The sequence below is a fragment of the Topomyia yanbarensis genome, chromosome 2 (genome assembly GCF_030247195.1).
Source record: "Topomyia yanbarensis strain Yona2022 chromosome 2, ASM3024719v1, whole genome shotgun sequence".
Taxonomy (NCBI): domain Eukaryota; kingdom Metazoa; phylum Arthropoda; class Insecta; order Diptera; family Culicidae; genus Topomyia; species Topomyia yanbarensis.
In genome coordinates this window covers 350,920,328-350,946,111 of record NC_080671.1, presented here as the reverse complement: position 1 = coordinate 350,946,111, position 25,784 = coordinate 350,920,328, and the positions used below count along the sequence as shown (strand labels likewise).

General features: G+C 42.1%; 2 protein-coding genes and 1 long non-coding RNA gene across 3 annotated transcripts in view; 1 reads left to right on the top strand and 2 right to left on the bottom strand.

Moving 5' to 3' along the window:
* The window catches only part of LOC131684240 (probable ATP-dependent RNA helicase DHX34), a 35,864-nt gene extending 13,037 nt beyond the window's left edge, over positions 1-22,827 (bottom strand). The window contains exon 1 of the mRNA XM_058966932.1: positions 22,687-22,827. The gene's annotated coding sequence lies outside the window, so the exon portion shown is untranslated. The remainder of the gene's footprint in view (positions 1-22,686) is intronic.
* Positions 2,713-10,033, top strand: LOC131684247 (uncharacterized). Its single transcript, XR_009304632.1, has 3 exons — positions 2,713-3,081; positions 8,829-9,103; positions 9,167-10,033. It is a non-coding gene; the product is annotated as an uncharacterized LOC131684247 (long non-coding RNA).
* Positions 20,068-22,825, bottom strand: LOC131684241 (GPI mannosyltransferase 2). The gene is made up of 3 exons (XM_058966933.1): positions 22,687-22,825; positions 21,421-22,278; positions 20,068-21,336 (listed from the first exon to the last, which is right to left on the bottom strand). The coding sequence occupies exons 2-3, from the start codon at positions 22,172-22,174 to the stop codon at positions 20,483-20,485; spliced, it is 1,608 nt and encodes a 535-aa protein (XP_058822916.1). The 5' UTR covers positions 22,175-22,278; positions 22,687-22,825; the 3' UTR covers positions 20,068-20,482.
* Positions 22,828-25,784: the final 2,957 nt, after the last annotated feature.

Genomic DNA, 25,784 nt, shown 5'->3' with positions numbered 1-25,784 from the left:
GTATTTTTAACACTAGTTACTATAATGTCCCCTTGCGGTATGTTATCTGCATTTCAGACACCGGTCACTTTTTCTGCATTGTGCAAACCATGAAGCGAGTCGACCGGTTCTTTCAATAGTTCCACATCAATGGATCGATGGAAAATATCTATTATGGCCACCAAAGCGGTTGGAATTACTTATAAGAGATCCATCATCGAAACCATCTCCAAATTGGAACAGATTAAAATGCGAAGTAAAACGAAAATATATCCCCACCTTTGACGAAGCTGAAACTGAGACAGGCGGGTCACACTACCGATACATCAGATGTACAGCTGATCCCACCTACAAAGAAGGTGAAGACCAAAGCGCGCCGCAAACTAGCGAGGATTGATTTAAACCACCTATTTGAGAACGAGGGTAAGTTGACATCATTTGCATGATAACACTTTTACAGTTCAGGTTCACTCATACTGGTCCTGATTCCTGAAACAAGACTGCGAATCTACTCAGTAAGTTCAGCCGAAAATGAGGCTGTTGGCTGGTTCTAGTTAGTATTCCGGTTCCGGTAATGAACGATTCTAATTAGAATCATCGGTTGTGTCACAGGTGTCGGAATACTAACTGGAATCAGCTAGAATTCTGGCTGATTGTCCGGCTGAGCTATACTGGGTAGAATTCCTTTTACAAAAACATCAAGCGATTTTTCGATTTTTAATACGAGCCAGAGTATCGCTGGCAATGTTTACAAAGTGCATATGACAATTTTCAGCATGTTATTCAGCACGTATCAATTGAACAGAAGTAATCAGTTCTGCTTGTAAGTAGGGGTTTGCCCACTACTCGGGTTCTTGTTTGCCCGGCAGACCCTTCTTATCAGGGCGGCCTAGGTGCTTCTACAGAATTTCGGATTTTCGTTTCACAAGAAAAAAAAAGTAAACAAACAAATAAACTAAATTTACCAATTTTTATTCCACCGATCCCCTTCACTGCATACTACGCTGCTTCGTTTGTAACTGCTGGCGGACTGGCGGGCGGGTTTCTCCGTACGGCCGGGACAATAACGGCCTGGTCTGTCTAGGCGTTTAGCTAGGGAGGTGAGCTTGGCTCCTTTGTTGGAACCTCCCTAGCGACGTTGGCGACGAATCGCCGGATCGTCTACTCGCCGTAAACGATCCCGGAAGTTACCGCAGTAAACTTCCCAGGGGGAACCTTTGTCCGCCCTGCTTCGTTCTCCTTGGCTATTAGCTATAGAGGAGAGCTAGGCTCGTTCGACTTATCCTCTATAGCGAGAACGGTCGGTGTTGTGGTTCCTTATTATTTAGCCGGGGAAGCGAAAGCACTCCTTTACACTTAGCTTACCCCTATTGGCGAACCGACACCGTACACTTCACTGTGCCCGAACCACGGGCCGGCAATCTCGACGGGTGATTTTACCGTCGCACTCGCGCACTTCACTATCGTGGCGGGAAACTGTCCCGAAAACAAAACACGTAATCTGGCGGACGTCTGTCTATCGCCGTGGTTCGTCACTTTCTTCCGGTCAAAAACTCGATGGCTGCCTTCCGCACTCGACTATCACCAACACAATCCGCCTCATTGCATAGCTGTCACCCATGAGCAACATAACCAGCGCACTCATATTTTCGCAAGAGGAGAGCGGTAGCCTAGCTAAACCCTATGCTACTAATTCACAAACATAAAACAAAATGTTCTACACCTATCTGATTACACAAAACCGTTCACAAACGCGAAACTATATAAAAATTTACAAACTAAATGTGAACGGTATCGAACAGCGGTGAGCATAACTTTAACGTAAACAATACACTCTACGGAGTGTATACGCAAAAAAAAGGGTATATTTCCACCCAGTGCTAAATTGTTACCCTGACGGGTTACAATCTCGCCCACACCGGGTGAAAAAAATTGGCAACAATTTTTTTTCTAACCTAACACCTAACACCGATACAATAATAATGAACGAAATGAATAAATAAATAAATAAACAAAGAAAAACTAACTACACCTAATCATTTCTTCCGCAATTTATAAATTTTCATCTCAGAACTAATCGACCGGATGTCCTAACCGGTGAACTGTTTGTCTGTGTTGGGTCTGATAATGCTGACAGCATGCGCGAAGCGAGAGGTTGTCAGCCATTGTCATTACTCGGTTATGGGTTGAACCCTAAATCTAATCCGAAAGCAAGATCGGTAACAACTCGATATTCCTAAAATTCTGCAAGTGACATTGACAATTTTCAATGTTTCAACTTGCAGGGGAACAGTTGTCGGCATTATATTGTTCTTTTTCATCGACTGTCCAAAAATGTCTTTCGTGTCCTAACGGTACCAATACTACAAGCTTGTGCTGGGGTTTCAATCCAAATACATTCATACAATTATCCCATTCATTCATTCTCAATCACTGGCCTACTCGATCATTCACATTCCGATAAGCGCTTCGAACTGACCCCAAAACAATTTCATCTTATCATTCACACATGCATTCATTCCTTCAATAGGATTCTGCACTCATACATTCACACATACCATACCGCTTAACACGTCATCGTTTCTCCCACTCACAGACATTCCGGACAAAAAATTTTGTATATTCGTCCCTTTTCGCCTCAAAACGCTTCGTACATTGGAAAAGAAACGTTTGAGAGGGACCAAAGAATGTCTTTCGCATAATTTAAAAATATCAAAATGATTCCCGCTGGAATCAAACGAACCATCTCAGGTTTAACCACAAACCCAAAATTATGCGAAATAAAGCTTTATTATTTGATTTGAAATCGAAGACGCGGTATCGTTTTACCCCATTCGCTCTTCCACTCACACTACTCTGATCCAAATCGGGCTACACCTGCATGATGCAGAGCATTGATGCGAACATTGGGGAAACTGTCAAAATTGATGATGATATTTTCATCCATCTGAATGGATGAATGAATCATCCTCAAAATATAAATAAAAACAAAACAGTTCGCGAAATCGGTTCGCAAACTGTTTTTATTATTCCGTTTACGGTCGGTCCCGGAGTAGTGGAACCACTCACGCGAACGAAGTGTCCCCGGCGAAGAGGGGAAAGGTGGTTTTTTTTATATAGTGACCCAAATAAGGAGAAATTGTATATAATTTAGTGCACCCGTAGGTGCGAGTGTTCCCCACCGAAAGGGGTTTTTGAAAAATTTTATGTTGCCGAACACGGCAGAAGAATGATGTGTATGCATCCGGCGGTGAAAAGACGGTACGATTGGTTCGTTTTGTTTCTGCCAAACACTGGTACTGGTTTGGTGAGAAAGTTTTCTTTACCGTAACCGTCTCGACCGCCGGAGCAAAGCAAATTAGTGGATAATTTGGTTACCTCACTGCGCGAGTGGGGCGCAAAAGAATTTTTTTGTATTTGTTTGCCGAACACGGCAGGTAGTGTATTTAGATGCGTCCGGTGCCCGGGAGAACGGCACGGTATAAGATTAGTGTTTTTTTTTAATAGAGTATTCCACCCTACCGTAGTCGTCATCGGGGCCGGAGCATATATTTCGTGCGAGTGTTTGTTTACCACCCTGCGTGAGTGTGGCTCTGAAAAATTGCAAGAAGGTGTTGAAGAACCTTCTCGCGGCAGAGTTGGTCTTCCACAATAAAAATAGAGAAGACGGAGAAATGTTTATTGTTTTTTTTATTCGGACCAAAGTCCGTGTTGTTGCCGTCGGGAACTGACGGCTGCTTTTGGAAAACTCCCAAGTGAGTAATCCATATAAAAGCATACCGTCAGTCCACAGACGGCACGGAAAAGTTTTTATGCTGGTTTAAGGAGATTTGCTGGCCAAACTCCGAGATTTTTACCTGCTAAATCCTCCAGCTCGTAGGAGGATACACCTTTTTTGAGACAATTTTTGCCGGTAAGTATTGTGGTCCAAGTTTAGCATTGTAAGACTCGAGTGCATTCGACAACTTCATGTTTCAACGGTACACCATTTGTCCCGTTTCAAAAGGTTTGGAGAACTTTCGATGACGCAAGTTGTACTGATGTCGAATGCCCTCGCTTGCCTTTGCCAAACTTTTGACCACAATCTCCCGGATTTTGTCTATCTGTGGGTGTCTTGTTTCTAGGTCACCCTCACCGGAAATCCTGCTGAAGTCATCGGCAGATGCCATTTCACATCCGTGTATAATGAAATGAGGACTAAACCCAGTGGAGGAATGAACGGTAGTATTTAGAATGCGCTCCACATCGGTGATGTGGACATCCCAGTTGCGCTGCTCGGTTCGAGCATATGCCCGGATTGCGGTGTTTATCGAGCGATTTGTTCGCTCCACTGGGTTAGCCTGCGAATGATAGCGGGAGTTCAGCCAATGTTTGACGTTGGTTTCTTTTATGAATTGACTGAACTCCTTCGAGGTGAAAGTGGAGGCATTGTCGCTTAGCAGAATTTCCGGGCTACCATGGCGATTGAACCACTGTTCGCGCAGTATCGTACAGAGTGACGTACTAGCGATTTTGCGAACGGGGGTTAACATGACGTACTTGCTGAAGACGTCGAGGACTACAAGCAAGTGTTGATTGCCACGTTTGCTTTTTGGAAGAGGACCGATGAAGTCCACAGAAACCATTCGCCATGGTGCATTAGTCGCACGCGACTGACCCATTTCGGGCTGGACTGGGACGAAAGGAGCTTTGATTTCCTTGCACGTCCCGCATTCTCGAATAAACTTTCGTACTTCAGATCCCATACGAGGCCAGTAATATCGTAACTGCACTTCGTGGATCGTTTTATCGTATCCCACGTGAAGCAAATTTTCGTGGGTACGTTGAATCAAATCTTGACGGAACTCGGGTGCTGGGACGAGTTTCCAACTGAACCGCGAGTCGCACGGAACAACTTTCGAGTTGACATACTTAAAAAGTTGATCATTTTCTACTTTGAAGTCGGCATAGTCGTCAGGATTTTGGATAACTTTTGACTTCAAGGAACAGTACCAGTCTGAGGTGGACAAAGCTGAAACGGCTGCTACGGCCCGGGATAACGCATCAGGAACGACATTGTCCTTGCCTTTCCGGTGCTCAATAGACATGTCGTAGAGTTGTAATTCTAAACTCCAACGACTCAAACGTGAACTGGTTTTCCATTTAGTCTTCAGTATCCATGTAATCGCTGACGAATCAGTGACCAGTCGAAAATGATAACCTTCCAAGTAACCTCGGAAGTGTTCAACCGCCATTATCACCGCCAGACCTTCCTTCTCAGTTGCATGATAGTTCCTTTGGGGAGTGGTCAGTTTGTGCGAAAAGTAAGCAACTACTTTCTCACCCTCGGGATACTCCTGCACCAGAACAGCAGCGACTGCTACGTCACTAGCGTCTGTCTGAAGGATAAATTCTTTGGAGAAGTCTGGTGGGACTAAAACTGGAGGAGTGACTAGAAGTTCCTTAATTTTAAGGAACGCGAGTTCTGCCTCGGAGTTCCAAACTAAGCTCTTGGTTTTCGTTTTGAGCAGATCGGTCAAGGGAGCAGTGACCTCACTGAACCGATCAATGAAACGGCGGTAATAACCGCACATCCCGAGGAAACGACGAAGTTTCGTCACGGTAACCGGTCTCTCGTAGTCGAGAATCGGCTGAATTTTGTCAGGATTGACCTTGAGTCCGTCCCGATTCAACAAATAACCAAGAAACTTTAGTTCGGGGACTCCAAAACGGGATTTTTCCAAATTGATGGTTAGGTTGGCTCTTGCTAGACAATCGGCCACCGCTTTGAGCAACTGTATGTGATGCTCGAACGTTTCGCTTACCACGATGATGTCATCTAGGTAGACGAAAACGTAAGGTTCCCATTTACCTCGTCCTAGAACCTGGTCCATCAGTCGCGCCAGAGTAGCGGGGCTGTTGACGAGACCAAATGGTAGACGGGTAAATTGGAACATACCCCTGCCGGGAACACTGAAAGCGGTATATTTGCGACTATCCTTGGCCAGGGGTACCTGGAGAAAGGCCTCCTTCAAGTCTATGGTAGACAGGTACTTCGCCTTGGGTAAGCCGCCCAATATTCGCCCAGGGTGGGGCAGAGGGTATGCATCCCGTACAGTACGCTCATTGAGAGGCCTAGCGTCTAGACAAAGGCGGATTGAGTCGTCTGGTTTCGTGACCGCCACAATATTAAGCGACCAATCCGAATCAGACTCCTCGATAATTCCCATAGACCGCCATCGGTCAACCTCTTCCCAGACCTTTGACAGTTTCTTTGGGCTCATGTGATAAGGATATCGGCAAACGGGTGCCGCACCTTGGAATTCATCTTTGATGACAATCCTGTGCTCTGTGAATGAGGTTGGGTTTAGCTTTCCGGGCTCTACTGCCTGGAAACACTTCTTTACTTCTTCTACGCGCACTAACTGTTCCGAAGTGAGTATCGACTCACGCGGTACTTCATCTTCTTCGTCGTCTTCCGATTCCTGACCTGAGTTCAACAGAGCACAGTTTTGTATCTCAGGAGAAATCCCAAAGGCGCGCCAAAAGTCCATACCTAGAATGGAGTTGACGGTCAGATGCTCTACTACAAGAGTGCATAGGACCTTTGTCAAATTTTGAAAAGTATACGGGAGATACGCTTGTCCAATGATTGGTAAGGATTGACCATTTGCAGAACGTAGTTCGAATGGTCGTTCCAACCTTTTCAACGGACTTTTCGAAAACTTTCGGTATAGCTTTTTAGTTATAATTGTGGCGTTACTACCACTGTCGAGCAAGGCTTTGAAGGATTTGCCGTACACAGCGACTATTGCAAATGGACGGTTATCGAACGGGTCGTCAAGGACGATGGTTTCGACAGACAACGAATTATCATAGTCCTCATCACGAGCCGGTCGAAAACTGTCGTAAATCTGGGGATGGATTGTTAGTTGTTCTTTGGAGCGCTGCTTTACTGCCAACTGCGACTTCAGTTGGTTCTGATCCCGTTTTTTAGGCAGTAAGGGCAACGAGAAACATCAAAACCTTTAAACCCACACACGATACAGAAGACCCGTTTTGGTTTCCGGCATTCCTCATATCCGTGTCCTTTGTCTCCACAATTGTAGCAGACTTCGAGCACGGGAGGACGATGCTTTTCCACCAGATACTCCAGACACATTATAGGTTTCTGCGGTGGTTCGATTGGTTTTTGATTGTTTCCCTCGAGATTCTTGCCATCCTGATTCCCTTGCTGTTTCTTTTTCTGGTTGTCAGGAGGCTTGTTTGAATCAAGACCTGCCGGTTTGGCATTCTTGCTCCAAAACGTTTTGGATTTTGCGTTGCTGTTATTCTGTCCACCTCCCTTTTGGTTTTGATTATTTTGTTTTTGTTTGTTTTGTGGTGGATTATCAGAATAAGCAGCAACTTCCCGAGAAGAACCGAAAACTTTCTGATAAATCGGCGTCTTGGAGGCGTCGATCGATTTACCAAGACTCATCAATTCTGAAAGCGTGTTCACTGGCCTGAGAATCAGCATTTGTTTATAATCGGCTTTCAGGTTCCGCTTGAGCACGTCGAGTTTTTCGCTCGGTGCCATTGGAACCGTCATAGCACGAAATATTTTTTCCATTTCCAGGAAGTATTCCTGGAAAGATTCGTTACGCATCTGCCGGCGCTGGAGAGCCTTCATTTTAAGCGTAGCATCAAGTTCAGGATGTACGAAATTTACCTTGAGCTCGCAAACAAGATGGTTCCAGTTAAACAACCGGTTTTGCGCACGCATAGCCTGATACCAGGTCAAAGCATTGCCAGTGAACAAATGCATCGCAGAATTGAAAAGTTCATCTTCGCACATTTGTTCACACGCAGCGTAATTTGCTACGGTGTCCAAAAACTCATTAAGTCCAGTTCCTTCATCAGTTCCAGCATACTTCCGAATCTTCCAATCAGCGACGCGTTGCGGGTTTCGCGAGTAATTCCTGGGGGCCACTATCGGTCCGTTTCCCGCATTGGTGGATATCGAAAAGTTCGGATATGATGGTCCCGCCAGCTGTTCGGTCAATTCAGGAACGTAAGGCTGGTTCTGAGTTTGGTACGGGGCTGTGAATCCAGTATTCTGTTTCGGTTTCTCGATAGGAAGTGATGGACATAGATTTTGTTGACCCGAGAATCCTCGCTTCAACACAAATTGATCGGGACTGGGCGCCAGTGTTGGGCGAGGAATCTCTGGTGCATCAAATGAATCGGGTACGTCCATCAAACGCAAATCTTCCAGATCGGTCTGCAGATCCATCTCGGGAGCACTTTCCTTCTGATGTACTAGTGCCCGAAGTTCATTGACGGATTCACGAAGTGAGACAACTTCTTGAACCGTCTTTCTTAAAACTGACGAAATGGTTGTCAGTGAAGCAATCCCACCCATTAGCGTTTCAGTAGCTTTTGAAAAAGCATCAGACCCCTGAGACGCTAGGGCTCTATTATCGTCGGATTGCTGTCGCAATTGTCGAATCTCGTCCCTCATCTCGCACAAGACACGCAACAGGTCGTCTCCTACGAGCTGTTTAGAAAGAGATCCTTCGTTATCGGAAGGATTGGATCCATGTGGAATTGCAGGTACGTCTGTACTCAGCAAATCTCCCAAAATTTCTCCATCCTCCCCTTCTTGGTTGTCGGGAGGAAGTGCTGCCTGTTCGTCACTGAAATGACTGGCATAAACTGCTAGAACTTCCTCCAGCAACCCCGAAATTTCCTGGTTAACCTCCCCTGCCGCATAATTTCGGATAACCTGGAGCCTAGACCCCAAATGAAGCAACCGTGTTCGGTAAATCTCCTTGTTTGGGCACCGGTACTGGAGATCTTCCTGGATTGTTAGTAATTTACCAAGACAGATCTCCTTTTCTTCACCCACGTCACCCCGGAAATTGCGTACTAATTCCCTCCGAGACGACCGCTCATGCGACAAAATTCCCCGAAGACGCCGCTGCCGCTGGACACCCGAAAGATCCGAATCAGGAGAGATAAAAATGCTTCGAGATAGCAACTCAAAATCCAGCTCATCGAAATGCAAATGATCGACGCGCATGAACACACACGCTTGGTTGAATTTCTCCAACGCCATCATAACTTGCGCTATATTGGAAGAAATCACCAAGACACAAAGCATGTAAGTACTGACACGGTATTATTTTCGATTTTTCGTCCACTAACGATTCCCTTAAAATTTCAGGAAATCAAGCTGTTCCAAAAATGTCTCAAACCGGATTGAGAATTCAAGGCGATTGGCCACCGCAACCGAATAATAACAACAACCTTCAAACTACTCGTCCGGCAGACCAAACACAAACAACGCAATCCACAAATTCGGACAAAAAAGAAAATGCAAAAATCAAAAAACAATACCAAAAATGTAAATAAATAAATAATACGACCGCGGAACAATATTGCGGAAGAAACCTCACCGACTGTTCTACGAAAATCCTAGATTTAGTAGAAGCATCCCACACTCCGGAAGAAAAAAAATATTTTCCAAAATAGGAAAATATTTTTTTCAGTGTGTTTTGCGCTGTGCGCCAAATGTAAGTAAAGGTTTGCCCACTACTCGGGTTCTTGTTTGCCCGGCAGACCCTTCTTATCAGGGCGGCCTAGGTGCTTCTACAGAATTTCGGATTTTCGTTTCACAAGAAAAAAAAGTAAACAAACAAATAAACTAAATTTACCAATTTTTATTCCACCGATCCCCTTCACTGCATACTACGCTGCTTCGTTTGTAACTGCTGGCGGACTGGCGGGCGGGTTTCTCCGTACGGCCGGGACAATAACGGCCTGGTCTGTCTACTGGTATCCCAGCTGGCTGCTCCGGCAGCGGTCCTTGGCGTTTAGCTAGGGAGGTGAGCTTGGCTCCTTTGTTGGAACCTCCCTAGCGACGTTGGCGACGAATCGCCGGATCGTCTACTCGCCGTAAACGATCCCGGAAGTTACCGCAGTAAACTTCCCAGGGGGAACCTTTGTCCGCCCTGCTTCGTTCTCCTTGGCTATTAGCTATAGAGGAGAGCTAGGCTCGTTCGACTTATCCTCTATAGCGAGAACGGTCGGTGTTGTGGTTCCTTATTATTTAGCCGGGGAAGCGAAAGCACTCCTTTACACTTAGCTTACCCCTATTGGCGAACCGACACCGTACACTTCACTGTGCCCGAACCACGGGCCGGCAATCTCGACGGGTGATTTTACCGTCGCACTCGCGCACTTCACTATCGTGGCGGGAAACTGTCCCGAAAACAAAACACGTAATCTGGCGGACGTCTGTCTATCGCCGTGGTTCGTCACTTTCTTCCGGTCAAAAACTCGATGGCTGCCTTCCGCACTCGACTATCACCAACACAATCCGCCTCATTGCATAGCTGTCACCCATGAGCAACATAACCAGCGCACTCATATTTTCGCAAGAGGAGAGCGGTAGCCTAGCTAAACCCTATGCTACTAATTCACAAACATAAAACAAAATTTTCTACACCTATCTGATTACACAAAACCGTTCACAAACGCGAAACTATATAAAAATTTACAAACTAAATGTGAACGGTATCGAACAGCGGTGAGCATAACTTTAACGTAAACAATACACTCTACGGAGTGTATACGCAAAAAAAAGGGTATATTTCCACCCAGTGCTAAATTGTTACCCTGACGGGTTACATGCTGAATGCAGTTTAATTCAGTATGTAGTTCAGAAAAACTAGCACGCTGAACAGTATATTTTTGATTGATTGGACTAACATTTTTTCAGAATCTTATCAGCAATTTAATAGCATTTGTATTGAGGTACCTAAAGCAGGTAGAAAAACATTTATTCAGCATATTGTTCAGGTATAACATACAATTTGAATAGCCGTGCTACAACTAGCCATAGACACGTTTATTTTACCGATATTTCAACACATTTAATGATTTTGAATAACAGTGTTTTAATTTACTGATAAAACTAGTGTTCATAACATAGTTCAGCAATACTGTTTATTCAGCATAGGTTGCTTTTATTAGGCATTTATTCAGTAAATAGTCTTACAGTTGTTTCCAAATTGTTTCTTGGGATGCCACCGGCTAGAAATGTCTACACTCATATCCCTGTCGCATACAGAGAGCTTACAAAGCATAGGCTAGATGAAATGTTGTCATTGGGTATTATTGAAATTGTCACAGATACTATGGATCGTTCGTTCTGCTCATCACTTTTGGTTGTACCAAAAGGACTTGATGATATTCTTTTAGTCGTGGACCTCAGGGGACCAAATAAATGCATCCATAGAACTCCGTTCAGAATACCTACGTTTGAAGATATATTCATGAACCTCCATGGTGCTAAATGGTTTTCAACTATTGATTTAAAAAGCGCTTTCTTCCACGTCGTTCTCGACGAGAGCTGCCGACACCTCACCAATTTCTTCTCCGGCGAAGCTATGTATAGGTGCTGTCGGCTTCCTTTCGGGTTTTGTAACGCCCCTGATATTTTTCAGGAGATCATGCAATCCACAACCCTTTCGGGTTGTGAAGGAGTAGTGAATTATCTGGATGACGTGCTTATTTTTGGTGCTACAAAGGAAGACCACGATAGAAACCTGAAGACAGTAATGGCTCGACTCCAAGACCATAACGTACACATTAACAAGGAGAAATGCGCACTAAGTAAACAAGAGGTAACATTCCTGGGCTTTAAATTAACTGGAGAAGGATGGAGTGTAGACAGCGATAAAATTCAAGCAATCCAAAATTTCCGAAGACCAGAAAATTAAACTGAAGTTAAGAGTTTCTTGGGTTTAATCAACTTCATCGAAAGGTTCATACCCCAACGTGCAGATAAAACACGTCATCTCAGGGAGCTTGCCAAAGCCAACCACTTCGATTGGACTCACGCAAATGACACAGAATTCCAATTTCTTACTTGTAATGCCTGCAAAACAATCCAAACGCTGGGCTACTACAATCGAGATGATCAAACAGAGCTTTTTGTGGACGCCTCGCCATATGGACTGGGGGCAGTACTTGTCCAGTTCGACTCGAACGCGAAGCCTAGGGTGATCGCATGCGCTTCAAAAGCATATTCAGCTACCGAGATAAAATACCTTTATACTCAAAAAGAAACGCTAGCAATAGTGTGGGGGGGGGGGGGGGGTTGAACAGTTTTCAGCGTACCTCATGAGTTTGCAATTCACTATGAAATCGGATGCAGAATCCAATGAATTCATATTCGGTGGCATGCATCGTATTGGAAAAAGGGCAGTTTCCCGTGCCGAAGCTTTGGCACTTAGGTTGCAGCCGTATAATTTTAAAGTGGAACACATCAGGAATCAGGAATCAGTAGCGTTTGGCTCAAATGGCACGTTCCCCATGTTGATCGGAGATTTGTGCCTTGCCAAGAATCGTCTTTTCATCATTTTCCTGATGGGAAGGATTGGGGAAGTGGTAAGGTTAGGGGTAAGGAAAACAACGACACAGAACAATTAAAACAGAGCATTCTGCACCCCCGGAGTGATGCTAAACGATCTGCAGGTGCTACAACAGCAGGAATAAAACTTCCAACCCCCGGAGGGATTTAGAACCTCTACTCAAACAGTGAGCGGATATATAAACACCCCCGAGGGGATATTGAGATAACAGAACGACAACACCCCCGAAGTGATATTGTCATTCAAATACGGCTAAAAAACTATAGCTCTTTACCACACTGGGTTAGGAACAAAAGCATATCCTTAAATTTCAGCTCTCTGTACATAGGTTCATCTATGTATGGAGAACCAAAAATCCGGATGCGCAATTGCTTTAATACAGGGCAATTGCATATCAAATGATATGATGTTCCGTAATCGGATTCACAAAGATCACATGAATAATACTCAGCGCGCTGAATAGTAGCCATGTGATAATTGAGTTTGCAATGTCCAGACAGTGCCCTGACCAGAATACTGCAGTTGTGCTTGGAAAAATGCAACAAATTTCTTGACATTTTCGGATTCACATCCGGCAGAAAAGCCTTTGTTTGAACGCAAGTTTGCAAGCTACGCCAATGGTTGGCATGTTCGAATGCAGCCCAAGAGCGAATCTTGTGCTTTATCCAACTTATTGACAGTGGTAGAACTGGTTCTGGACCAACGAAATCAGTCGCAGCGCCAGCTCTAGCCAATTCATCCGCCCATTCATTTCCAGTAATACCGGAATGTCCGGGTACCCATAGAAGGTAGATAGCATTTGAAATGCTAAGTTCTTCGATTTGAGTTCGACATGCGATTACTAATTTCGATCTCGAATCTGCCGAACTAAGTGCTTTCAGGGCAGCCTGACTGTCAGAGCAAAAATAGATTCTTTTACCGCAAATTCCCTGTTGAAGTGCGGATTGTACGCCACACAGAATCGCAAAGATTTCTGCTTGGAATACGGTACAGTATCTACCAAGCGAATGAGATTGGGTTAATCTCATTTCATGACAATAGACACCAGCACCGGCTCGGCCCTCCAACAAAGAACCGTCCGTATAACAAACTACGTATTCTTCAAGTTGTCGCTCCATCCAGCCAGACAGCCATTCCTCACGAAGAGGAATTCTCACATTGAAAGTTTTAGAAGGAAAACTACATGTGAGTGTAAGGTCACTGGGAGCAAGTGTATATTCATCCCAAGTAACCATTTGGGGCCACAGTCTTGTGTGGCTAGTTACACGATCTATTGGGTTACTGTTCCAGAGCCCAGTAACCTTAAGACGGTATGCACAAGAAAGTGCTTCTTGTTTTAGAAACACATGTAGTGGTTTTATGTTCAAGAGTGCCTCGAGAGCAGCAGTAGGTGTTGTCGAGAACGCAGCAGTCATCGCCATCAAGACCATCCTCTGAAGATGGTTTAACTTTGATTGGATTGTCATGACTTCTCCCTTCTGCCACCAAACAAGGCACCCGTATGCCAGTATTGGTCTAACAATTGTTGTGTAGATCCACTGAATGTACTTGGGTTTGAGTCCCCAAGATTTGCCGAAAGCCCGTCTACATTGGCCAAAGGCCATGCAAGCTTTCTTGATCCTGAAATCGATGTGAGCTGTCCAATTAAGTTTTGAGTCGAGAATTACCCCAACGTACTTAACTTGATCTTCGACAATAATTTCAGAGTCAAAAAACTGCAATGGACGAGCTCCGGTTGTAATCCTTCGTTGCGTGAAAAGCACCATTGAGGTTTTATTTGGATTAACTGATAGTCCAACATGAAGACACCACCGCTCAACAACACATAAGGCTTGTTGCATTAAATCAAAAAGTGTGTTAATGTAAATACCGGTGATCATTATATGATAATCATCGGCGAAACCATACGTCGGAAACACCCAAGCTCATTTAGTTTTTTCAACAAGCTATCGGCGACAAGGTTCCATAGAAGTGATGACAGCACACCACCTTGAGGACATCCGCAGACACTCAGATTCCTAATCTCTACTTGTCTTAACGATGAGCACAGATGTCGGTTGCTAAGCATTGCGTGTATCCAGTTCGTGATATATGAAGGTACTCCATGATCTCGTGCTGCTTCCAAAATGGATTCGAAAGACACGTTGTCAAAAGCACCTTCAATATCGAGAAAAACTCCTAAACTTGATTGCTTTTGTGAAAAAGCTTATTCAATGTTGTAGACAACATTGTGTAACAGGGTGGTAGTAGACTTCCCCCACTGATATGCATGTTGCATTGCATGCAGCGGGTGCTCGCCCAAGCTACCATCCCGAATGTAGTGGTCGATTAAACGTTCCACTGATTTGAGAAGGAAGGAGGTCAGACTGATCGGTCTAAAGCTCTTTGCCTCCTCATAAGTGACGCGGCCTTTGGGAATGAATTTGACAGTTATTTCCATAACTGACATACTTCAACCCGCCGAATGCCACGCGGCCTCTAGGCTGGTTTTGTCCGGAGAAAGATAATAGAGTTATCAACCTCCTAGTGGACCACAGCCAGTTACTGGGGAGTTCGCCCGGCTCTTCCCAGGCTCCGTTCGCCATTGAGAATATTTTAAACCCCCTCAACAATTTTACCCATAGCACGGGTCGCATGACACTATGGAATTGGGGTTCCCTGTTTGGTGTTACCACCGGAACAGGTAGTCCGTAGTGTAATTCTTAGCCGGTTGAAACAACCACTACCGACACTACACGGCTTATCTAGGCTGTTCGGAGAAAGAAGCTGACATTGATGGACAGCTCCCATAGATGACCGAACAGCCGTTAGTATTCGGTGGCATGCATCGTATTGGAAAAAGGGCAGTTTCCCGTGCCGAAGCTTGGGCACTTAGGATGCAGCCGTATAATTTTAAAGTGGAACACATACCTGGCAATGAGAATCTAGCAGATGCATTATCAAGATTAATAAGTAATCCACAGGCCACGGAACCCTTTGATGATACAGCTGACCGACACCTTCTGCATTTGCTCGATGCAGGAACAATGGATTTAACGTGGAATGAGATCGAAGCGCAAGCTGAAAATGACGTAGAACTATCAGAAGTGCAGGAGTCCCTCAAAACGGGGCATTGGGAGAAACGGCTCCGCTGTTATGAGTCTCAAGCAAAACACCTCAGAACACTTGGATCTTTGATATTTAAGGAGGACCGTGTGATTCTGCCATACCTTCTTCGAAATAAGGCACTCGAGGTAGCTCATCAAGGGCACAGGGGAGCAGCATCCATGAAAAGGATCTTGAGAAATTATTTTTGGTGGCCAGGACTTAGCAAAGATGCAGAAACGTATGTGATGAACTGCTAAACATGTTTGAGGCTTTCTCGAAAAAACGCACCATTGCCAATGACGAGCAGAGAACTACCCCACGGTCCGTGGGAAAACTTGCAAATTGATTTTTTTACTGATCAAGACTTCGGTCATGGCGAGTTTTTAGTAATCGTGGATACATATTCTCGCTACCTGCATGTAATCGAGATGAAACGAATGGACGCTGAAGCCACCAACGAAGCCCTCATGAGGGTATTTGAGGTTTAGGGTTACTTATTGGCAATTCATAGTGATAATGGTCCACCATTCCAAAGCGATAAATTTGTCAGGATATGGGAAGAAAGAGAAGTGAAAATCCGCAAATCAATATCCTTTAGTCCACAGTCTAATGGAGCAGTCGAAAGACAAAATAAAGGGATAAAGGATCCTCTGGCGGTGTCAAGATTGGACGGAAATGACTGGAAAACGGTACTTGACAATTATGTACATACATATACATAACAAGATGAGGCCACTATCACGACTAGGTGTGACGCCATTTGAATTGCTAGTGCGATGGAAATGTAGAGGTACGTTCCCTTGCCTATGGAGTACGAATTCACCGCAACTGTTGGACCGCACGAATATTTGCGAAAAAGACGCAGTTTCTAACCAAAAAATACGCGAATTCGCGGCAGGGAGCAAAGAGTTCGGATATCGCAGTTGGTAATAGATTGCACAGCAAAAAAGACACAAATCAGATCCAACTTTTTCTGCAGACAGGTATATTTGACAATGATATGTACAAAGTTATGTATTCAATCTAAATTTTTTTTTCACAATAGGTACACTGTGATTGCCAGAGACGGCGCAAAAGTGGTGGTACGAAGCGATCGTGGAGTACAATACTCTCGAAATATTCAGGACGTTAAAAAAGTAACCACATATGCGGAAGCAAGTCCAGACCATATTAGCACCCAAAATGAAGACGATGAAGATCATATTCTATTAGATGCTACAGAGAATACTCAACAGTTCATAATCAATAATGAGGTGTACGAAGCAGACTTTCCTGCGCTACAAACCGAAAATGTAAATGATGAGCAACACAATGACACAGCACGGCCTAAGCGAATTATAAAAAAAACCAATAGGTTTAAAGACATGATACTGTTTTTGAGCAGAGAGTAGGAAAAAGGGGCATTGTGGAGTAGTAATAATTAAATTAAAAAATTTATTTGTTACTGAATAAAATTTGAATTTTGAGACAAAAAGTGGTTCTAAATAATATTACAGAGGAAATTCTAATAAGCATTGGTAATCTGTAAGCCAAAGCCGAGGTGTGTCAATGACATGAATTCTATAATTTCCTGAGTGAGGTCAGTCCGCTCAAACTATTGGCCAACAAGTTTGATGATATACGAGACGCATGGTTGTCATGTGCAACCATCCAAACATGAGACCGAACAGCTATAAAGTCTGTGGTATGCGGGACCCAAGCTCATTCTACATACGGACGGCGAAGCGAACGCGACAACTCTCCCAACCCCAAAGGACAGTGCGAGGAAATCGAGCTAGATTGCGCACTTAGGAGCAGCAACCATCAAGAGATGAATAGTAGGCGACAGCAGTTCGCGGGAACCAGCGCGGTCGTTTTAGTTGCTAGGAGCAACCACGCTCGAGCGACGCGCAGCAATTGACGGGAAGCAGCGTGCCCTTCGCGGTTGCTAGGAGCAACCGACCGAACAACCAAGCGATAACCAGCGACGCGCAGCGATTCGCGGGTACCAGCGCAGCCGTTTTAGTTGCTAGGAGCAACCACCCTCGAGCTATGCGCAGCTATTGACGGGAAGCAGCGTGCCCTTCGCGGTTGCTAGGAACAACCGACCAAATAACCAAGCGATTACCAGCGACGCGCATTCCACTCAGGGATGCCAACGGTACCGATAAACTACATTTTTTTCGGTACATTTACATTTGCACAAGCCGTACAGCCCGCTACAGCGACGCATCACTACAGCTCTTGCCAGAACGGTAGTCAAACCGAGTACATTTTCCCGTACAGCAGTAGAATACATTTTTGTTTTGCTGCTGTACTCCGACTGCTCGGTGAGAGTGTGGCGTAGTAAAGTATGTTCTCTCGCTTTGTACATTTTTCTCCGCATAGTCAAAGGGAGAGGCCCGCACACGAAAGCGTTGATGCCGGCCGTGGCGTAAATGAGCCGCATTCATTGTCGCCATTTTTGTATAAAAGTATTAAAAAGATTGAAAATATTAAAAAATGTAAAATAAGGAAAGAGAAGCTGTACCGCTCGCGTCTGGTGGCTGTACTGGGGACAGTAGTTTTTTGTCATGTTACTGCTTTGCACACAGGCAGCCGTACAGCGCTGGGCGTCCTGCACTAGCGAATGACAGCAGCATCGAGAGAGAAATGAGAATGTAAGCAGAAAAATTACAGCCGCAGAAAAGGTAGGCATTTTGCATCCTTGATTCCACTACGTGGAAAAAGCATACCTTCCGCGGTTGCTAGAAGCAATCACTTTCGGGGTGTGCAAACGAGCTACTTACCGGTGGGTAGCTAGCCAAGAAATTTGAAATTTTCCTTAAGAAATTTAAATTCGTAATTTTCCTTCAGAAACTAAGAATTTAAATTAGATATTTTCCATAGTAAAAAGAGTTAAATTAGAAACTTTCTGGTAAGGAGTGATAGAGGGCGACTCGACCCAACGGGAGGAAGACTACAAATTACGCCGCAGTTCCGGCAGCTACGACAGTGAGTGATTAAAGTGAATTTGAAAAAGTGCATTGAAAATGAGAAGAAGAAAAATAAGACTTTTTTCGAAAAGAAACCCCAAGTGAAAATGGGTGATATTTTCGCACAAAATAAGAACTACAGATGGCATTCCGTCAAAAACTCGGGTTGATTGTATAGGAAAATGTTCTAGCTTCCTTAAGTAGCAGTTTTGTGGCACACCGGCAAGGTTAGTGTGTTGAAAAACGTATTTTTATATTTGCTGATGTCAGATACATGGTTAGACAGGGGAGAGGGGTGTGTGTGGCGTAGGAGCTATGTAGTGGCTCGCTTGTATAATGTCCTTAAGAAGTTCCTCCAATAAAGATTTTGTAGGTAAATATAATTTAATTACAGAAATTAAAAAAATGACGGTGAATTGCCCCGCAGGTGGGTCCGAATTACCCTTACAATGTAAAAGGATGGAAAACGTAGAGTTTTGCAAGTCGTCGTAGAGTTTTGCAAGCGGTGCAAAGGAATTTTTATGGCTCCAAAATGTAGATGAGGTTTAAAACTAACAATTATGATCCCTGGATTTCCCTATTTTATATTAAAACCAAATTAATTAACCAACAACAGACTATTCCAAAACCAAAAAACTCCTATCAGCCACGAAAAAAACAACAAGTAGTTCAATCATAACAGGATCAGTGCGCTGGATGCTAGCAGAAGGGGAAAAGAAGGATCGCATGGTCGATCTAGGCGAGAATTTGTGTTTTTTTGTTGCCGTCGGCGGTAAAACTTGGATGATGAATTTTGTTCTATCAAAGACCATGCAGTAGACTTGGGTGCAACGCTCAACACCTACTTAACAGAAGGCAAAGGACTCTTCACATTTCCTTTCGATCATGTCCATATGAGCCTGTCTAGTCCTAGTTTTCCGTTCTAAGTTTTATAACTGATTCGCTCTAGAATACCTATCCATTTTTCAATTTCATTGCTTTCGTTTCTCTTAGTCTTAAATTAGTTGAAAATAGGCAACAAAATCAATACAGTAGAACCTTGCGGCTATTGAAAAACATAGTGACAACCTTCATATTCGGACTTAAGTCCGAGAAAAGCGCAGAGAGAGTTCTTGTTGGATGGAGTGTGATATAATTTAATTGATGAAACTCGACAAATATTGACTAGTAATCCGATGTATGCGTTTTTTGGCTTAAAATAGAGCATAATCGTTAAAATGACATATTTGGATAGAAGACTAGAAAAAGAATTTATCGAATAGTAGAACTGGTCAATTATCTGTAACTAAAGATTAATGGTTAGGTTCCTCGGGGGATAGCAACACGTAAATTTTTTTTTTTTGTTTTGCAACAATGTGTGCGAACGAATAAAACCCTAATCAAACAATTGCCCGTTAGAACATATGCCATCTGACAGCTTGTCTCAATATTAATTACAATTTGTTTCGTTATTGAGTAAGGCAAATAGATATATGCATAATACTATTCTAATAATCTTTGGAAACAGCACAATACTATAAGGTAATCGTTAGAAGTCTTAGATTACAAATAACCTTTAGTATCATTTTTATTGAGCATCTCAAAAGTTTTATGTTTTCGGTGTGTAAACTTTGTCTTATAATATAGGGAGCAAAAATGCAAGAAAAAATATTGAAGTAAGATTTTATTGCACGACATCTAATCGAATAAGAGAACTTGTATCTGGTTTTAAAACGTTGTAATCAAATACAACGTTAAACGCAATCATTGCTTATATTGAGAATATCCTCTAAGGTAATAACTAATCCTATCACTAACTTTGCTCGAATAGTTTCAAACTACTTCTTGATTAATGAAATATTGTAATTAACAATGTCGCAGATACAACCGTCAAAAGAGAATGTCCACTATTTTAGTTTTGTTGTTTCGCAAGTAGATTTGTTTTACTTTGATTGTGAACAGTGAAGTTAAAATCTTCATCAACTATATTTGTTTTGAATTATTTCTGTCCTGTATACGATCAATCTATTATTCGTAAAATAAGTCAAGCAAGAGCTTTCAGCCTAAGAAAAAGGTTTATAGTCAAGTCCACGGAAGAAAATTACTAAAAAGAACCGTTCCAACAAGGGCGTAGCCTGCGAAATAGCCCAAAATCAATATTTGCTTCCAATTCATTGCTCTAAATTCGAGCATTTCACTAAGCTCAACATAATTCTCAATATGAGTACACGGTTCGGTGCCATATTGAACCTGTTTCGACAGTTTTTGGATGACCTGGCGCCGAATGAATGCCTTATCGCCAGTGAAATAATCGGCAGCGAACCAGTAAAGCAATGGACTCGACGATGCGACCATCCGCGTTGTGACTTGAATGTGAACGAATAGAGCACTGAACAGTGTTAGAAACATTCCGTGGACTATGAAGACGAACGCCAACCGGTCGTAGGTTTTCATGTTCTTTAACAGTTTCTTGTTCACTTGAAATAAACCCAGCCGGACGCAAAAGTCCCAGTGTTCGTGGACGTATTTGTAAGAGTTACTGATTATCAGATAAATCACGGGTAAGGCAAGAATAAAATTTGGTAACTGCTTCAGTTCGTAATAGTTCATAAATCCTACATTCCAATAGTGGCTTTGTACGTACGAGTAAGATAAAGGCAAATAGTTAGAGCACCAAGGCGATGATTCGTTTGTTTTGTTCCCAGCCAGAACCATGTTGTTAGTTACAGCATAGTCCTTAACATACGCTGGGAAGGTAAATTTTTGCTCGAAGCAAAACAGGTAATAATTGTAGACTTGAGCGATACCGTAGTGGAAGATAATGATCATAATAATTGAAAATAGCTTAGATACTATACATATTATATCGTGAAAAGACTTTTGAGACATGATGCGGCGCATGCTGAAGTACAGTAGAAAACCAATGTTTAACATACCTGAAAACAGAACACAATGTTAATTTCTAGTTTTTTTTTTTTTTTAAATTGGATGACCAGCCTGACAGAAACTTATGTACTTACCATTCGACCTGCACAGCAGGCTCAAGCTCAACGGCACCGTAATAAGTACTGAGTTTATATCATCAATACATTGCGCCATTACCGTAAACGACAACCAGGAGTAAAGACTTTCCGTGTAAGGCGCAGTGAAGAATATCGATGCAGGATTGAAGCAGAACAATATCACTGCTAGCTCACTTTTCTTCTTACTACCCAACACCATATTGCTTAGTTTGTAGAGAGCTTTTGCAGCGAGCATAAATAGAACTACATTGAGGCACACCGCTAGCGCTAGCGAAAGTTCGCGATATGTAAGTGCTGTTGAGGTTCCTCCCAACGCCATCGTTAACATTTTGATAACGAACGGAAACAACGGGAAGAATGCCAACGTATTTTCGTAAGTGTAGCCATGTTCGGAAATGTGCAAAAAGTACTGTGCATCCCAACGATGCAACCCTCCGAACAGCACATCCACAAGCTTATCATATTTTGCCGGTGATTCTTCCGGGTCTCGGGGTGCAATAAATACTCCAGCATTGTGATCCGGAATTAAATAGTTTGCAAAGACCTGCACTAATATCACAAACAATCTGCTAAGCAAAGCGAGGAAAGCTATTGAGATGTACAAAGTTTGCTTGGGTAGTGAAGCTACAGCAGCGACAGGGGCAGCTTGAGACGAAGCAGGCTGGTTATGTTCATTGACACAATTGGTTTGGCTAATAAATTGACGATCCTTAGAATGCGGTGGTGTAGACTTGTTGCAATTTTTGGTCATTTTATCCGGTTTCTATTGCACTGCCTTTGTCAAACAATTGCACGAATGCCTACTGGGTGCAAAGGAAACACGATTCGGGCAACTCATGCAATTGCTGTTGGATCCTAAAACGGGAAAATGATATTTGATACATCGAGATTAGAACTAAATTTAATTTATGCACAATTTATTGTATATGTCAGAGATTTTAGATAGTTAATCAACTCCGCTTTAGGATCCAACAATACAAAGTAATTAAATGGTCATAAAAATAAAAATAACTTATGCTTTTCATCGCATGCTAAACCATTTTAACCAAATCAATTTTCTTGACCTGACACATTTCTACTAGCAGGATGTCATGTTTAAAAAATAATACATTTGCATGTACGTTTTTTAAAATGGAATGTGAAATATGCATGGAATAATCACAAAAAATATAAAACTAAAGTTATATGAATTTACACCTAAGTTATTTATATGAACTTGTTCAAAATATTGAATATTTGGGAATATCTATTTCCTGCTCCTACCTGACGGATGTTGATTTTTTATTTGTACCCCTCTGCTCGAAGCATGGATTATATGATTAAATCGACAGAACTGCACGGTCACAAGCAGCATGAATGTTTCATTTTAAAATAATAGCATTTATCGATTTAACACACAAATATGACACATTTAAAGAGGAAAATTTTCAGCATTATATTTTGCACTATCGACATGTTCACAATTGTTTTGGCAGCTTTGACAGGTATATTATGAAAACAATGCGAGGGTTCGACTTTTCTGGTCGAAAAAGTTGCTAGTATATACCGTTTTACCACAGTAGATCAAAATTTTATGTCACACTGAAATTAATGCTCTGGTACACACCACCGAAAAACTACCTAAAATTGAGTACTTTTGACTGAATCTCGTAGTATCGTGCAGGAAGGTAAAATTAGGTAAACCGTGTTGAAGGTAGTTTCCATTTAACTACGGCAAAAATAATAACTCAACCTTGAGTTTAATTTACATAAATTTAAGTTGAATTTACCTAATTTTGAGTATACCCCAAACAACTCAAAAGTACCTTACTGCACGGAAGACCTCGACTGAGTCGAATCTCTCGTTTTGTTTTTGGCAACACTAATAAGTGCGCAAGCGACGTACAGCTCAAAAGTACCTAAGTTTAAGTTAAAAGAACTTATTCTGTAGGTTATTTTTTGGTTGCGTGTAGATCTGTAAAATCGACATAGATCTTTCATAAGGACTTAAATCGCAAATGTAATCAAACTGCATATTTGCTATTATGAGATTGTGCGCCTAAAATACTACAAGATTGAGGTAAAAAATTTGATAAAATGGCTTTTAGTTTGATTTATAATTCTCGACAAACATATGCAAACCCGTATAGAAATGTACAGTAACAAAATTTTACAATAATTTACAGTAAGTTTTATCCAACCAGGAATGTAATGTGTTACTATGATTTAATTGCCGCAAGGTTCTACTGTATCGATTTTGTTGGCTATTTTCGGCAAATTTGAGACTAAGAGAAACAAAAGCAATGAAATTGGAAGACGGATAGGTATTCTAGAGTGAATTAGTTATAAACTTAGAACGGAAAACTAAGACTAGGCGGGCTCATATGGACATGATCGAAAGGAAATGTGAAGAATTCTTTGCCTTCTACTAAGTAGGAGTTGGGCGTTGCACCCAAGTCTACCGCATGGTCTATGGAAGAACATAACTCATCATCATGTTTTACCGCCGACGCCAATTCCAATTTCATTGCTTTCGTTTCTCTTAGTCTCAAATTTGCCGAATATAACCAACGATACACGAAATGTAATGTACGCTTCCTGCCACAACTTTGTCAGATGTTTCGCTCCATTCGTGTTAAAGTTCTACAAGGTATGAATTGCCAGTACCTGCGCACGGTTTATTTCCGAGTTGTGTGAGGGTTTTGCTCGGTTCCTGTCAAAATTTGTCAGTAATCGCGACGAAACCGAGTTCGCCCTAGTTTAGCTAACCCGACAGGATGCGCGCAGAAATCTGACAGGGCTCCTAAACCAAGACTGGTAGAAATCTGGCAGAACGGTTTCTGCCAGAAATTTGGTGACTGGGTCCTAACAGAACTTCTTAAACGGCAGTGCTACAATGTCATATATTTTGCCAACTTTGATTATGAAGCCTTTTACTTCAATCGTGTGGCTTTTCGGCCGTCTACTTTTGACCCTTTGCTGAAACGTCAAATTATTTATTGGCCTTTTACTAAACTTATTTTATTACGTCTCAAAAAGAGTTATAGACATACACACAGAAAAAAAATGTTGGTAAAAATAAGAGTTTTTCACTCTTAGCAAAAAACAACCAACGTATAGTCTTAGATTAAAAATAAAACTTTTATTTTGAGTACTATTCTTCATTTGCTTAAAAGAAAACCTTTTACTTTGATTATTATTCTTGATTAATTTAAAAGTTTTACTTTCAACCTAATAGTTGGCGTTGGTTGTTTTTTGCTAAGAGCGGAACACTCTTACTTTTATCAATATTTTTTTCTGTGTGTATTCAATGTGTTTTAAGCGTTAATTCAATTAGCTAGGTAGTTGAATGCATTGTCGTTTTTATATTTTGCATATTTCTTCGATGGTTTGAGATTTTTAAAAAGAGAATACCAAGAAAAATGCTTTCTTCTGTTTTATAATAAAGCACTCGATTATAAGAAATGATGTTTGATTGTGTTTTCATATTGCATTGTCGTTTTTATATTTTCAAACGAAAAAAGTAAAGTGCCTAAAACCAAAACAAAACAAATATGTTTATTGGCCGTTTCCTCAAGTAAACGGCCAATGTATTATCGCACACCAAACAAATATTGGCCTTTTACTCAACCTACCCATATGTTTTTCAATTATTTTTATGGCATTTGGGTTTTTACAGGTGATAATACTACGAATAGAGATCCTGAATATGAAATAAAACGAAAATCCCAAATTTTGTTTATTGGCCCTTTTCAAAAAAATGCGAGATTTGGTCACCCGTCCGGTATCCAAACCCACTTTATCACAGTTAATCAGATGTGCCAAATTAAAGACCTTCTGTTCGTGATGTTGTGAAAGGGAGAACAGCATATACCGTTAGAAAAGAAAAAGAGAAAATTTAAAGAAAGCCGGGAGAGAAAGCTGCTGATAACTGTCACCGTTGGTTTGCGGATTTTTTGGTAATGCTTTTGTGGTGAATCAGGGTTACCAGTGATGAATATTCGGCAGTTTGTTTACAAAATGTTCGACAAAGCTATCCTAATAACTCAAAATCCAATATTAATTCTTCAAAAGAGCTAGGCATTTTTTTAAATGAACTTATTGCGTTTTTTATTCCGTTACAGTGTGAAATTTCTTGAAAGTTTCATTTTATTTTGTGTCATCCAGTCTTCACGAAGAACGAAAAAATCCAAATCCTAATAAAAGTATGAATATTAGCACAAAGGAAAAATGTATATTCAATTTAAAATGTTTGTTGACAAACTTTAAAAACAAACCCGACGTTCCTGGCGCTATGAAACAATTCGAATGGAGCTGTAATTTCTTTATTTCAACCAGCAATTGTGCTACAACTTCTATTATTGAACAAAATGGGAGGTTTA